At 41.0% G+C, this 16,921-nt stretch overlaps 1 protein-coding gene across 1 annotated transcript in view; it reads left to right on the forward strand.

Annotated features, from left to right (window-relative positions):
• The window catches only part of TOGARAM1 (TOG array regulator of axonemal microtubules 1), an 80,939-nt gene that overhangs the window by 47,047 nt on the left and 16,971 nt on the right, over positions 1-16,921 (forward strand). Inside the window, exons 16-18 of the mRNA XM_065402506.1 lie at positions 8,027-8,185; positions 8,491-8,617; positions 12,851-12,969. Coding sequence (XP_065258578.1) covers positions 8,027-8,185; positions 8,491-8,617; positions 12,851-12,969 — 405 coding nt within the window. The remainder of the gene's footprint in view (positions 1-8,026; positions 8,186-8,490; positions 8,618-12,850; positions 12,970-16,921) is intronic.

A 16,921-nucleotide genomic window follows, 5' to 3' on the forward strand; every position in this document is an offset into this window, starting at 1 on the left:
TACGGAAGTGAGATCTTGGAAGAGTGTTGCCGTTTTCATAATGTAAACAAAATACTGTAATGATAAATAATAATTAATAATAAATAGTGTGTAATGAGCATGTCATAAAAACAAATAGTGTATTTCCAAGATCATTGCTTTTATAATTTATACTCAGGAAATATTCATTTTTAGGAGGGGGTTCGTGAGACTTGACATTTTAGTGAAAGGGGTTCACAGGTTGTTAAAGTTTGGGAACCACTGGCCTAAAGACATTGCTCTGTATTGCTTGTCCTGATTTGGACTACTGTGACAGTTTCTCACTTCTGTTCCCTTGTTTTTAGTGTATTTGACTTTCACTTGATCTTACTTTTAGTTGTTTCCTTGCTTTAATGTAATTAGAAAATGCCGCTGCACCATCTGTTTGCTACTGTTACTTGGAACTGAGACTGTGCAATCAAGTATTTCAGATTCAGATAAAATTTATAATACAAAAAACCCCCAAATCCTTCTAGTTTGAAAGCTAGATCAGAGCATACAGAATAGCACTAGATTAGTCCTGCAGTAGGGCTGCCTGTTGTTGAGTGATACCTGTGACTCTGTCCACCAGTATGTTTTGTTCCTGGTCATCCATCAGGCCAGTAGAAAATAGATTGAGGGTTCTGGAAAGCATCTTCACTTGAGCTGTTTCCTCACCTATGTCAAGGCTTGGAATGTACTGCGCTGCATATATGTGCGCGTGCTTGTTTTGATTAGAGGAAGGACCACGATCTGAAGAAGAGCTCTGTGAAGCTCGAGAACTTCTCTCTCACCAACAGAAGTTGAGCCAATAAAAAATACCACTTCATCTACCTTGTCTCTCTAATATCCTGGGACTAACATGGCTACAACTACACTGCATTCCTTTAAACTGTCATTCATCATAATTTAATTTTAGAGGGCAACCATTGATATAGGTCACTTTTCTTTTTCTTAGTACCTTTACAAACTAGTGCAGCAGATTGTCAGTTTACATACTGACATATAATGATCCTTTAAAAAGAACCAAATACCCTAGGCTGCTGTCTCAATCCAGGCATTGAAACTGTGTCACTGGTTGTTGCCATAGCTTGGTAAATGTGGCATCCATATGTAAAATTGAAACTTCAAGAATATAGATATGACCATTCTGCAGCTTTGCTTTTAGAGGCCTATAAAGGCTTCCCCATCAAATTTGCCCATCCCTGATAAATTTTCAGATACACAAGTCAGAATTGTCTGTTTGTGCTGAGAGTTCCAGCGTAGCATCTTAAACTAGAGATCCAGTTCTTCAGAAAATAAAGGAGACTTCAGTCACAGTGATGATTAAACTCATCATGAAATACTTGCTACTCTGGTAACAAGAATTTTTAATAAGTGTATCGGGAGGAGTACCATATGGTGGAGAATAGGTAATGTTGTACCTATATTTAAGAAAGGGGGAAAAGGTGATCTGTGCAATTAAAGACCTGTTAATCTGACCTCAGTAGTTTGCAAGGCTTTAGAACAAATTGTGAAGGAAAGAGTAATTAAATTAATGGAGATAAAGGGGATGTGATGGAACATGGGTTTAGCAAAGGTAGATCCTACCAGATTAACCTGGTTGTCGTCTTAGAGAAAATAACTTATTTTTTTTAGATAAGGAAAGTGCAGGAGCTCTTATATACTTGGACTTCAGTAAAGCATTTGACATGGGACCACATGGGAAATCATTAGTTAAATTAGGGAAGATGGGAATCAGTACAAGAACTGTAAGGTGGATAAAGAACTGGCTCAAGGGGAGAAAGCAATGGGTTGTGCTGAAAGGTGAGTTATCGGACTGGAGGGAGGTTACTAATGGATTGGTTTTGGGATCAGTCTTATTCAATATTAGTATTAAATGACCTTGGCACAAAAAGTCAGTGTGCTAATGAAATTTGCTGATACAAAGTTAGGAGTTATTGTCAGTACAGAGGAGGATTGGAATATTATACAGGAAAATGTGGAGAGATAAACAGGATGAAATTCAGTAGTACAAGGTGCAAGGTCATGTAGGATTGAATGAATTCTGCTACAAGCTGGGGGCTCCTCAGTGGGAAGCAACAAAAAGGAGAGAAGCCTGGGTGTGTGGGTCGATCACAGGATAACTATGAGCCACCAATGTGATGCAGCTGTGAAAAAGGCAAATGCAATTCTAGGATGTATCAGGCAAGGCATTTCTGGTAGATGGAGAAGTATTAATGCCATTGTACAAGGTACTGGTGAAACACCTCATTTGGAATACTGGGTAAAATTCTGGTCACCCATGTTCAATAAAGATGAATTCCAACTGGAAAAGGGAGAGAAGAGTTACTAGGATGATCAGGGAACATAGGGCCTGTCTTATGAGAGGAGACTCGTAAAGCTTGGCTTCTTTAGTCTAGCAAAAAAGAAGATTGAGAAGGGATCTGATTGCTCTCTATAAACACATTAGGGGCCAAACACCGGGGAGATGAAGATGATCTATTTAAGCTAAAGGATGATGACACAAGAACAAATGGGCATAAACTGGCTATGAACAAATTCAGGCTGGAAATTAGAAGGTTTCTAATCATCAGAGGGATGAGATTCTGGAACAGCCTCCAAATAGGAGTTGTTGGGGGGGAAACAATTTAATTAGTTTTAAGAGAGAGCTGGACAAATCTGAGTGCTATTGTATGAGAGGGTTGCTTGTGATGGGGTGGGGTAGGGCTCAACAGCCCTGAGACTCAGTGCTGGTTTATAACTTATGTTCCTAAAAGCCTATGTGCTTCAGGGTTTCACCCAGCCACCTGCCTGGGTCAGAAGGGATTTTTTTGCCCCCCAAATGTATTCTGGGTTTGTTTGGGGTTATATTATCGCCTTCTTCTAAAGCAGTGGTCTCCAAAGTGGGGTGCGCAAGAGGATCCTTTGGGGTGCGCGGCAGGAGCCGCATGGCAGGAGGAGCGCCGCTTCGGCAGTTCGGGCGGCTTTTTTTTGCTTCAGCAGTTCGGGCGGGAGTCTGAGTGGCTTTTTTGGGTTTTTTTGCTTGGGGCGGCAAAAATGGTAGATCCGGCCCTGCAGCGCGGCGGGGGGGGCGTGCTCAAAATTTTTTTACTGATAGGGGTGCACGATCAAAAAAGTTTGGAGACCACTGCTCTAAAGCATCAGAGATAGCCATAGCTGGAAATGGGAGATTGGATAGGGAAGGCCAGGGCTCTGAGGTGGTACTGAGCATTCTCTCTCGCAGGTGCTTGGCTGGCTGGTTCTTGCTCACATGCACAGCATCTAACTGATCACCGCGTGTGGAATTGGGAAGGAATTTTCTGCCAAGTCAGATTGTTAGTGACATTAGGTTTTTTGTTTGGTTTTTGTCTTCCTCTGCAGCATGTGGGTGCAGGTCACTTTCTAGGATTATCTGGGTATATCTCACTTAATCAATTCCGGGCCATTGTGAGGACCTCAGTCCCTCCTGTTTCCTGCCTGCTTGTGGCACAGAACAGTCTAGTCTCCTGTGGGCTGTAATAAATTGGTCTAATTTCAGTTGTTGGATTTAGTGTATATGGGGCGGAGGGGAGAGAAGAGGATGATGGTGGTGATGGTGACCTGTGATATACAGGAGGCTAGACTAGATGATCTGGTGGTCCCTTCTGGCCTTAAACTCTGACTCAGTTTTTGCAATATGAGTAATAGTCCCTATTTTTAACATTGCTTTCATTGTGTTTTGACCTGACTGGCAACCCAATCAACATGGTGCATACTTCCCAGATAAATCAGTTGCCTCCAAGGCATCAGAAAAAAACTTGGAGTTGTCATCCCCTCAAGACTTATACAGTAAAATTCCAAAGTGTCTTTCAATATGACCTTCAAAATAATCTTCAGCACTTTTAAGATAAGGACAAGAATTCTTTAACATCCAGAATAGGAAGCTCATGGTTGTGGATGACACATTGCACAGCAACATGAATATCTTGTCTAAATTTGGCCTGTGAACTGTCTGAACAGTCCATATTCATTACTGCACCATCTACGTTTAGGTCAAGTTACAACTGACCCACAACTTGGAAGGCTGTTTTTATTCCCTGTATGATACTATTAGCTGCCACATTCCAAGTTTGTTATGTCAGCAAGGAGAGTATAAGGCTCCCCATCCTGAGCAAATTTGATGTATGCTGACTCTTTCTCAGTGACAGAGCTTTCAGCACAGTATATCAACAAGCACAGTAATAAATCTACTTTTTGGTATACTTTTTCTGAGACATTTTTTCCCAAAAGACATTGTGTTACCTCTGTGAGTGGGTGTTTATCCAAGGTTAGACCACTTGTGCCTTGCAAGTTGGAGTATTTCAATTTTAGAGATTTTAAAAGCATGTCTAGCATCTGTGTAAACAGGGTTAAACAAGAGCCAGCACTGGAATCTCTTCATGCTACATTTTATATAGAGTAATTGGAGCTTCTTGAGAACAGGGTGACGTTTTCTGCTACCATGCATTTCACCCAAAAAGCAGAGCAGTTGTGAACATATAAGAGAAACTAGAAAGGTTTTACATCTTCTTGCAAGAGCATTGCAATTATCAGAAACCTCTTCATGCTTTCTGCAAATTAAAACATTCAGTCTTTTTGACATGAAAACCATGTCTGCTGGGAAAGTGTTTTAGGTCTAAGTTTCCTCATGTTCTTTATACTCTTCTGTGTCATGTGCTTTACATTTAGTTGGCCAGGCTTTCAGATGGAATTTTGAAAACCCCATCCCTCCGCCCCCCCAAAAAGAGCAATTGATCCAAGTATTGACAATTTTAAAAAATGAAGTCTGTCTACATAATTTTATTAAAAAGTGTTTTAAATAGTGTGTAAATAAAGGGTTGATTTTTTTTAAATCGTGCCTGGCCCTGGCAACAGCAGTTAAATCTGGAATTACAAGATTGTAGTGTTACCCGCTTAATTTAGAGAGGCCATCTCCCACCTAAGATCAAATCAAATTGTATTTTTGCAGTTTCAGTAAGTAATCAAGTTGTAGCAAGTTTTGTTTTGGTTAGGCAGTTTACACTATTGTTCACCTTTTTGGCAAAAATAATGACCTTTGAACTATGTGACTGCAGCTTACCGTCTTTGTGCTTCCTCATAAAATCAGAGAAACTCTGTCTTGCAGCAGCTCCATTGCTGCCAAGTTTGCAAGACTCTACGGGTATGTCTACACTGCAATTAGACAGCCGAGGCTGGCCCATCAAATGTCTACACTGCAGTTAAACAGCCCCTGCAAGCCCCAGTCACCGCAGGTTTTTATTGCAATGTAGATATACCCTAAAACTTGCTACTCAGACTTGCTACTGTCGCTGGAAAATTAAACTGTTGCTCGCCTTTGAACTATCTGACTACCTGAAAAGCTCGCATCAACTCTCTCCACACTTCAGTCACCACAGACCTCTGATCCGAGCACTAACAGACAGGGCCTTCAAACTGTGCTTCAGCCTCAGGTATGCCCTAGGGCCTTTCTTGTGTAAGTGACATCAGCTAGGTCCATTACCTTCGCTTTGACCGGGAGCTCTGTTCTACTGCTTTGCTCAGCCACTTCTCGTCCTTTTATGCTAGAGTCAGCTCAGTCCTTTGCGCCACTCCCACTCTCCTCTCTGAGGATGGGCAGCTCAGCTGCTGTGCCTAAGATCACTTAGCCCCTCTCTTCTATTGCTGCATTGTCTGACAGGCAGAATGATGCTTTTACTTGTCTAGGAGCACTTCTGTTTAGCCTGGTCTTCCAGACTGGAGGACTTTTTGCTCGCTGGTGCTGCGACGTTACTCTTGCTCTTACATATTGCATCATCCCCTGCAACTCTCTGTCACTTAGAGACTCCTATCAAGTGCCAAATCCACTTAAAAATTGCCCTCTTAATCTTGATAGTATTCCATAGATTCTCTCCAATCTGTCACTTGATCTGTTCCCTTCCCTGCCTGCTCACTAAGTTCCTCCAGCCTGGATCTAGTCCTTGTCTTTCCCCTCCAATCCATGCAATAGGAATTGCTCCTCTACTTGTGCTTTACTTCCGCCAAGCCCACAAGTCACTTCTTTTCTTTAAGTCTCTCTTCTAAACGTCCTTTTTCTCTTTAGCGTGTGACTGACAAGCTATATATGTATTGTTTAGAATGTCGTACTGCTCTGTTCACAATAAGGTCTGTAAGTGCTGTGCTAGCCCCAGTATCAAATTTCTATCTGGAGGCTAAAATAACAAAATTGGGAAGAGAGGCCCGAATATTCGAAATTGCATATGTCTAATTTGCAGTTGCGCTTCCATGTAGATACATAATAGTTGGGTGCATGCTTCTGAAATTTTGGGTGAGAATTTTCTGTTTGCATGAAGGTAGTGACTTGCTGGCACCACCTCTGGTGGGAAAATAGACTTGAGTGGAGTTTTGAAAGGATAATAAAGATGCTGATTTGTTTTAATGTAAATGACTCTATAGATTGGTATCCTTGTGTAGAATGTTTTAGAGCACAATAATTTGTTGGTAATAAAGTTAGTGACTATGTTGGAAGGTATGTTTCTTACTATTCATCTTTAAAATAGATTACTTTTAAATTAATGTTCACTTTGCTTTAAAAAGACTAGAATAATGTTTTCCGTCAGCATTTGCAACCTGGTTGTTGCAGCAGTGTGCCAGTGTAGGAGGGCCAGAAAGTAAAAATGACTTGAAACAAAAGTGAAATTTATTCTTCTATTTTAATTGTGCATTCTAGTGTGTATGTGGTATGTATATGAGTAGGAATAAAATGAAGTTTAATCCTACAGTCTCCCTTTAAAAAGTTTGGTGCCATGGAGTGGAAATGGACATCTCTTTGTACAAAGTTAAAATAAGTATCCGAATTTCAGCATCAGAGGGGTAGCCGTGTTAGTCTGAAACTGTAAAAAGCAACAGAGGGTCCTGTGGCACCTTTAAGACTAACAGAAGTATTGGGAGCATAAGCTTTCGTGGGTAAGAACCTCACTTCTTCAGATGCAAGTAATGGAAATTTCCAGAGGCAGGTATAAATCAGTATGGAGATAACGAGGTTAGTTCAATCAGGGAGGGTGAGGTGCTCTGCTAGCAGTTGAGGTGTGAACACCAAGGGAGGAGAAACTGCTTCTGTAGTTGGATATCCATTCACAGACTTTGTTTAATCCTGATCTGATGGTGTCAAATTTGCAAATCAACTGGAGCTCAGCAGTTTCTCTTTGGAGTCTGGTCCTGAAGTTTTTTTGCTGTAAGAGGGCTACCTTTACATCTGCTATTGTGTGGCCAGGGAGGTTGAAGTGTTCTCCTACAGGTTTTTGTATATTGCCATTCCTGATATCTGACTTGTGTCCATTTATCCTCTTGCATAGTGACTGTCCAGTTTGGCCAATGTACATAGCAGAGGGGCATTGCTGGCACATGATGGCATATATAACATTGGTGGACGTGCAGGTGAATGAGCCGGTGATGTTGTAGCTGATCTGGTTAGGTCCTGTGATGGTGTTGCTGGTGTAGATATGTGGGCAGAGTTGGCATCGAGGTTTGTTGCATGGGTTGGTTCCTGAGTTAGAGTTGTTATGGTGCGGTGCGTGGTTGCTGGTGAGAATATGCTTAAGGTTGGCGGGTTGTCTGTGGGCGAGGACTGGCCTGCCTCCCAAGGTCTGTGAAAGTGAGGGGTCATTGTCCAGGATGGGTTGTAGATCACTGATGATGCGTTGGAGAGGTTTAAGCTGAGGGCTGTAGGTGATGGCCAGTGGAGTTCTGTTGGTTTCTTTTTTGGGCCTGTCTTGTAGCAGGAGGCTTCTGGGTACACGTCTGGCTCTGTTGATTTGTTCCTTTATTTCCTTGTGTGGGTATCGTAGTTTTGAGAATGCTTGGTGAAGATCTTGTAGGTGTTGGTCTCTGTCTGAGGGGTTGGAGCAGATGCGGTCAGTAGAGCAGAGTTGCAGCTTGAGTGGAAGAATTTAAAACACGGGGCTTTCAGTAAGCATTGAAAGAGTGAGAAAATATAGCATAGCTCTTTCCATGGTCATTAGTGACCATTTGTATCTGACTGTTTCTCCTCTAGTCATTTGCACACTGCAGTGAGAAGATGCACAGCCCAGCACTTGTCAGATGTGGTGGAACGAATGGGACCGGGACGGATATTATCTGGAATTAAGGATGTTACTGACAGGACTTTACCTGCCGTAGCCAAGTTTGCGCAGGATGGCTCACAAGAAACAAGGTCAGTAGGTAGTAGTATACTTTATATATAGCAAATAACTGTTCCAGATGGAAACTAAAGATTATTTTCATTCTTTAACTTGCTAAACTAGCATTTTTTCACCTTTTTATGTACCTAAACTAGCTTCTCTTGAGTGTGGTTTCTTTGAAGGAGGTGGTGAGGGCATATGAATATCTGACGGTCTTTCTGCACTTAGAAAATTACATTTTAAGATATGTTCTATTGTGATCAATTAGACATATGGTAATGGTCCAAATTTCCCTAATATTTCTAGGTTAATATGAAATGGTTTGCTACGATTTTAGGTACTATGGTCGAAAGATGCTCTTCAGTATGATGACTCACCCAGACTTTGACAAAATGCTTGAAAAGTATGTGCCGTCTAAGGATTTACCTTACATTAAGGAGTCTGTCAGCAGTCTACGTCAAAAGGTATATGGAAAAGCTTTCATCTAACAGGTTAGAAAAAATAAATGTAGGGAGATTAAATGGCTTACGGGATCTATAAGGTGATACAAGGCCACTGGTAAGCCACTGGTCAGATGTACTTTTTAATACAGCCATTCCTCTGGAAACAAAGAGTGTAAGCCATACCTTCCAGATAGATCCGCTTCTGTAAAGCAGTGGCTCTGAAAAGGACTTGGGGTTCATGCTGGATAACCAACTGAACACAAGCTCCTAAAGCAGTGCTGTGGCTAAGAGGGTCAATGCAGTCCTTGGATGTATAAATGGGGATATTGCAGTAAGGAGGTGGTATTACCGCTGTATATGGCATTAGTGAGACCATTACATGCTACTGTGTCCAGTTCTGGTATCTGCACTTGAAAAAAGATATTGAAAAACAGGAAGGGGTTCATGAAAGAGCTTCAAAAATTATAATTTCAGTTTCTTATCGATGAGAGATTTCAGAAGCTCAGTCTTTTTTGCTTATCAAAGAGAAAGTTGAAAGAAGACTTGATCATGGTCTAAAACAGGGGTCGGCAACCTTTCAGAAGTGGTGTGCCGAGTCTTCATTTATTCACTCTCATTTAAGGTTTCGCGTGCCAGTCATACATTTTAACCTTTTTAGAAGGTCTCTTTCTACAACTCTATAATATGTAATTAAACAATTGTTGTATGTAAAGTAAATAAGGTTTTTAAAATGTTTAAGAAGCTTCATTTAAAATTAAATTAAAATGCAGAGCTCCCTGGACCGGTGGCCAGGACCCGGGCAGTGTGAGTGCCACTGAAAATCAGCTCACGTGCCACAGCTTGCCTACCCCTGGTCTAAAAAGACCCTCACCCTGTGTAGGTTATCTCCTACTAGAGGGTTATATAATTGAGCAGACAAATGTGTAACAAATCCAACCACTGGAAAAATTTAACAGTGATTGTATTTAACCATTGGAACAGATTGCAAGACGATAGATTATCCATCACTTAATGCCTTCAGTCAGGGTTGGATATCTTTCTAAAGGATATGTTCTAGCCCAAACACAAGTTATTGGGCACAGTGCAGGAATCGCTGGATGAAGTTCTATGGCCTACATTATTCAGCAGGTCATATTAAATTATCATGATGGTCTCTTCTGGCTTTAAAAATCTGTGAACCTGCTGGTCATTGTTTCTAATCTGGCCCAGGTCAGTAGTACACAGCAATCTCTACTGCTGTGTAGCCCAATGAATAGCCATTTTCCTTGTGGAGAGTAGTCCACATCACACAAAGCACCATGGCAGTTGGTACCAAGTTATTGCTTGTTGACTGATTCAGTGGCAAGGCCAAAGACTGGGCCTAAAAATTGCTGTGTCCTCTCTCTCTGCAAGAGATACTCCCTTCTGAAGAGAACGGAGGCATACATTTCACAGTGCAGTGTTGGGGAAGCTTGTTAAGACTTCAGTATCCAGTGGTATCAGTCTGACACTCTTCAAAAACAACTAATGTGCATACCAATTTTAAGAAAGGAAAAGACAGTGAAATACTTTCATCATTATTTATTAAATGCCACTTTTAGCAAGACAGATTCTGTACAACATAAAAGTAAGTTAAAATACACAAACAAAATTATAATCCTCTTTAAATCCAAAGAGCAAACACATGGGTATAATGTAATAAATAAAATAATTAATAAGGGGTCAGTAGAGGACATCTGGGATGTAAGTAATTTTTAGGTGCTTTTTTATAAATAGGAAAGAGATGGATTGAGTTAGATCTGTGGTTGGGACGAGTCCTACCCCATAATATCCACTGCAGCTAAGGCATGATTGCTGGCTTCAGACAGTGTTGGGATCCTTAAATGATGGGCAAGATGAGGCTCAAAGTTTTGAGGACAAGCTTTAAAACCAGTTATCTCTATAGTCAGTCTGCCACTTTAACAGCCAGTGTAAAGAATGCAGAGACAGCGTAATATGCTCACATTGCTTAAACCTGAGCTGATGTGTTGCTGCCTCTGAACCAGGAACAAATGAAAGAGGAGACCTGCTAAAATGGAATTACAATAATCCTGCCTCATGGATAGGAAGGAGCATGTTGCTTTGCGGAGGGCACATCAGAATAAGTAAGGGTGTAGGTTGCACAGATTGCACAACCGAAATAGACACTTGAAATCACCTCTGACACATGGCTTTCATTAGAAAGGACCTGATCAAAAAGGACATTGGGGTATGTCTACACTTCAGTTAAAAACCCACAGCTGACACAGGCTAAGGGGCCGTTTAATCGAGGTGTAGATATTCAGGCTTGAGCTGGAGCCTCTGGGACCCTCTCACCTTGCAGTGTCTTCGAGCCCAGGCTACAGCCCAAGCCTGAATATCTGCATCACAATTAAACGGCCCCAAATCCTGAGCCCCGTGAGCCTGAGTCAGCTGGCATGGGCCAGCCATGGGTTTTTAATTGCAGTGTAGACATTCTCCAGGTTTCTTAATCTGGTCCACAACTTCTGAACAAGTTCCCTCAACAAACAGGCAGTTGAAATCTCCTATCAACAGCCTCCACCGAACAGGTTTCATTTTGCCACGGTTTAAGATAAGGTAGTTTCAGCACAATTAGCTGGCTTTATTACCCAGACACTGTCCAGGGTGAAGACCAAATCTGTGGGACCCAAGAGCTACCATTGTCCATCATCCAGTGTACTGAAAATCCTTTACCATCTTCAGAAATACTGCTGCCAAGAGGTCTCACAGCATGTTAGGCAACTTCCTTGAGAGATGTTGTATTTCACATTTCTGATGACTAGTGTTCAGGGGCTTATCTTTGTCTTCTATGGCTCCTAGCACATAGCTGGCACTTTAATATTCAGTAGTGAATTCTTAGCTAGAAAAATATGTAGTTAAATCGTGTATAATTTATTATTAAAACATTTGTTCTTACTGATGCACCCTGGGGGATGCAACCACTGGTAGGTTGCTGCTTTTAAGGGACTTGTGGTAGTCAGTTCCTTTGACTGCCCAACGTTCTGTACCTTGTGTGATGACTTGAAAAGCGAAGTTACATGTAAAACAAATGAATAATTTACAGTGAGGAGCATAAAGTGACTTAAAATAAAATAAAATAGCAAGAGATGTAATTGTCCCTCAGTGTTTTGGTGTAAGTACTTGTTTCAGTACTATGGAACAAGATTAGATGACAGGGAATAAAAAGTCCTAAATAATGTCTACACTACAGTTTTCACCACTGTCAACATTTAAGCAGCTGCAGCAGTGGTGAATGGCATGTCCAGTTTTTGCCAGTGTGGTCACAGGCTGAGGGAACAAACTAAATCACTGAGAGTTTTAAGCTCAGCATTGAGAACCTAGTTTTATAACCAACATTAGTCCATCCCTTTTAGCATCCAGACATGACTGTACTGTACTGTACTGTACTTACTATTTTGAAAGGGTTTTACAGAATACAACAGGTATTCTTTTTAAATCCTGGTTTTTAAGACAAATGGATTAATTTAAAATTGCCCCATAAAACCAAGTAGTTCACAGCTTCCCAAAAGGAAGAATTAGAAATTTGATAGTTGGCACCGAAACTTGTAACTAACATATTTAATGGGATAGAAACAGCTCCTTATTCTAGGTATTTGCACAACTCAGACATTTAACCCAATAATTGCAGAATCATTAAGAGCTTCTAAATGTGAAGATGGCAGTTTGACTCCTCATTTTCAATAAATTGCATAGGGGAAAAGTCTGTTGTGACTTTCTCCTTTGAGGACTTAAACCTGGACAGGGATCAAGCAGTGGCAGTTGATGGAGTTTAGCTTTGGGTAGTTTTGGCTATCACCAGTGGATGTAGCTTTGGCATATAAATCAGGAAGGCTGGATGAGGAGGGGATAACTTAAACAAGGAAATGAAGAGGTGAAATAGCAGTGTTTTAAGTATCTTTCCTACTTATGTGAATTTAATTAATATAAATAAATAGTGAGTTTACAGTCTTGCATCTTTGCAATGGTGAATAATGTTAATACTACGAATAAATGGTCATTTTATTTTGTAATGTAAAATGTTATTGCTTTGGAGTACAATACAAACAGATTGTGTCAATGAAAAGACACAAAGCGAATCTAATCTGTAATTGCTTCGGTTGCAACAAGTGAACTATTTGCTACTGCAGTTTGATTAGCCGTTAGGCTTGCTATTAAAGAGCTTCCAACACCACAGCACAGTACTGGATAACCTCTTATTTACTGTCATATTTGCAGGGCCTAGGAGAGATGCCTCTAGACACACCGTCAGCCAAAGGAAGACGTTCTCATACTGGTAGCATTGGACATTCAAGGTCGTCATCCACTTCGAGAGATGCTCTCAATATCACTGAAAGGTAGACTTGTCTTTCTAAATTGCATACTCTATTAGTAATTAATCTCCAGGGAATATTCTTTGCAGTACCACTGGGGAGAGATTGTAGCAATGTTCATGGCAATATTTGTCAGATTTGAATGGAACTTAAAAAAAAAAAAAGTTGGTAGAAATTTTTGTGTCTCAAGTAAATACTTTTAGTTAGTTATTAGTAAGAAGTGACAGCCTAACTTACTGCTTTGTGCAGTTAGGTGCTAATTAACTCACCGATTGCCTATGAAAACACATGTATCTTATGAAGGAGCATTTGTCATGCCTTTTGTTCACATACAGTGCTTCACTATTACTGTAAATGTAGTTTAAAGGTTTTACTTTTTCTGTGCATGACATTGGATTAACTGAAGTTCTTACTCAGTGGTGGACCATATCAGTAAGAATATCAGTACATATGTTTTATAGTGCTTAATCATGAATCTGATAATGACTAAACTCCACTAGAGAAGTTAAATTATTGGCTGGGAGACTAATACAAAATAATTAAAATAAATCGCATATAAATTCTACAATGGGCTCTTTGAACTCTTGTCAACAGTATTCTGATTATACCGTACTAGTCCATAAGTAATTGAGCTGGTCAGTGGATAACTTGTCTGATAAAAATCACTAAATGGCAGTATTGTCACATGATAAAAATAGAGGATTACGCCTCACGTTTACACAACTCCCATATTAATCATTATAATACTGACCCTTGTTTTTTTGACAATCCAGATTCATCATTGGTATAAACTATTTAGATTCAGACAGGGGAATGCTACATTCTGGGAGCTACTATCCCAAGCATTACTACAGGCGTAAAACAAATTGCAAGTAGAAGCAAACAGTTTCTGGACTTTTGAGAGCGTATAAACTGTAGCAAACCAATTACTCAATACTCTTGAGCACCTAGTAAAGCAATATAGATCCTGAGCTAATACACATATACAGTGTACTAAATTATATATGGAAAATTGCATTACATACGCTAGATAGATAACCTTTTTGTATCCAAAACATCTGCGATCTGTGTACCAAATATTCAACAGCTGTTTTGCCTTTAATCTGTGTTTCCTAATTTGTAAACATGGCCATGTAGAAGAATAACCATTTGAAATATAAATAGTTTATATATAATACACAAAGCATGGACCCCACATTGGATTGAAATGTGATGTTTGATATTTTGGATACTCATGGAAAGTATAATAGTTTTCCTTCCTGTTTTAATCGTCTCTTTTAGGCTACATCTACACAGCAGATGAAGGTGTGATTGTAGCACAGGTAGGCATACTTATGCTAGCTTTAGTTTAGCCAGTGTGGGTAACAATAGTTTTAAAGATGTGACAGTACGGTCTTCAGCGTAGGCTAGAACCTGAGTACAAACCCATCACACCTTCACTTGCTTTGTAGACATACCATTGGAAACTATTTTGAAAAAAGAGAAGAAAGGTAGAGGTCCGAGAAGCAATATTAAAAGTATACTGAGTAAAAGGAATTGCACATGAATTTGTAACATATTTTATTGTTCCTTTGTTAAATATAATTCTTGTTTGAGTATGTGTCAGTGTGGATCCCCCTGTAGGTGTGCATGCACCTCATGTGCACAAGGTTGAAGTCTTTTGAATAGCATTGTCCATTGGAGCCACATGTGAAGGTCATAAAGGGTGGCTGCAGACATCTCTGTTCCCTTGAATTGCTTGTGGCAGCGAGATAGAACCCAGCAAGTGTCTAACCCATTACTGTAGAGCTTCAAACTCATCGTTTTCTTGATTACTTGGGTGTAGAGAATTTATCTTCACTCTTATCCTCTATTTTCTTTACTTTGGATGTTGCAGGAAGAAAAGAGTAGTTCCCCACACCCGTACGGTGGGGCGAGGCGCTTTGTGCTAACATGACAGACTCTAAGCCATCAGGGTTCAAACCGTGCATTGGCATCATTCCCCTCACTGACCGACACAGCCATTGCCTATTCTTCCTATGGGAGAGCTGTATCCCAAAGTGCGTGGTGTGCTGATGGTTTTCCTCCAGGGCCCGCAGTCCAGGGAGGTTTGGCTCAAGTTACATCTGGTTGAACAATCCATACTAATTACTTTGGATCCAGAGGAAACAACCACCACCCAAGTGGCTCTGAAAGAGTTGGCATTGGCCAGCCCTCCCTCGAACGGACACCACGCCCTGGGGTCAGGCAGCAGAAGAAAGGCAACGAAGAGGACACTGTCAAAACTGGCACCAGCAACTTTGACATGATGCTTTTTGCACTGGTAGCCTCAGCACTTAAGCCTCAATATCACAGCTAATACTTATGCCACAAGGACTCCGCGTTCTTTTTGCTGATACAGACTAACACGGCTACCACTCTGAAACTTATGTCTCAGTCACAGAATTCGGCATGAGTTTTCCACACCACCACGACCCTATTGAAAGTCAGTAAGGAGTGTCAGCCTTAAGTGCTCAACGCTCACTCACTCTTCTGGCTGAAGTGAAGGAAGACTGTCTTCAGAGTGAGACGAAGCAAGGAGCATTCTGAAAGGGGCTACAAAGAAGGTCTCATGAGTTTGCCTGTTTTTTCCCTGCTCTTCACTGGGGGAGTTGTTGCACTTACTGGACGTTTCCAGAGCTTTGTTTAGTATGTTGACAGAACCAACCCATTCAGGCAGTGTCCCCATTTATTCCTGGATATAGTTGGATGTTCCAAGATACAGGTCATCTCATCACAAATTCTGTTCTGTATAGGTTTTTATACCAAACTCATCACCATACTATTTGAGCGTCCTCTATTAAAGCAATATGCAAAGTGATTATGCATCTGTCATGTGGTGTTTTTCCTCTCATCCTCTCTCCAGAACGAGAAGCACATGCAGTGTAATGTCTTGTTTTGGTGGGGTTTTGTTCTCCTATTAAAATATATTTATTAAATAAATATACCTGTTGCTACGTGATTATTAGAGAAGGCAGGTTAGAGAAATGCAGGAAGTGGTGAGATTTGTGATGGTCCTTAGTTCTTGACAAAGTTCATTCCCTAAGCTCGGACCATTCTAGGAGAAGATTTTGTCTCCCACTCAGATGAGCTTTAGTCTTATTGTTATGGGTATGTCTACACTTACCTGCTGGTTCGGCGGCAGGCAATCGATCTTCTGGGATCAATTTATCGCGTCTTGTCTAGACGCTATAAATCGATCCCGGAAGTGCTCGCCGTCGACGCCGGTACTCCAGCTCGGCGAGAGGAGTATGCGGCATCGACGGGGGAGCCTGCCTGCTGCGTCTGGACCGTGGTAAATTCGAACTAAGGTACGTCGACTTCAGCTACGTTATTCACGTAGCTGAAGTTGCGTATCTTAGGTCGATTTGGGGGGTTACTGTAGACCAGGCCTATGAGTTCCATTGTGCCAAAGGAGTGAAGCTGTCGACCACAGTCTTTACCCTGGAGCTTTAGACAGTCTTGTAGATCTGGGTCCAAGTCATGGAGTGATTTGAAGATAAGGACCGACACCTTAAATAAATAAACCTTGAACTTGATTTAAAATTCTATGGGAAGCCATAGTAGAGAACGGAGGAGAGGTGTCATGTGCTCACGGTAATCCATGTTGCCTAGGAGATGCGCTGCAGCATTTTGTATTGATTGGAGTTTCCCAAGTGTTGAAAGTTTTGTGCATAGGTATATCACATTGCTGTTGTCCAGGCAAGAAGTGATGAAGGCCTGAATAACTGAGGCCAGGTCTTTGTCTGCCAGGAATGGCATGGAGTCTCCTAGCCAAGTGGAGATGGTAGGAAACATTACTTGTGGCCTTTGCAATGGACTGATACCTGCATGTCCTCGAGTGAGGTTAAAAGCAGCAAGGATTGATGGCTTAGTTGTGAAATCACAAAGTCGGTGGATTTGTATGTAACGTTTTGATCAGCGCAGGGCTGTTGTGTACTCAGACATAGGGAAAGTG

The sequence above is a fragment of the Emys orbicularis genome, chromosome 4, assembly GCF_028017835.1.
Source record: "Emys orbicularis isolate rEmyOrb1 chromosome 4, rEmyOrb1.hap1, whole genome shotgun sequence".
Classification (NCBI taxonomy): domain Eukaryota; kingdom Metazoa; phylum Chordata; order Testudines; family Emydidae; genus Emys; species Emys orbicularis.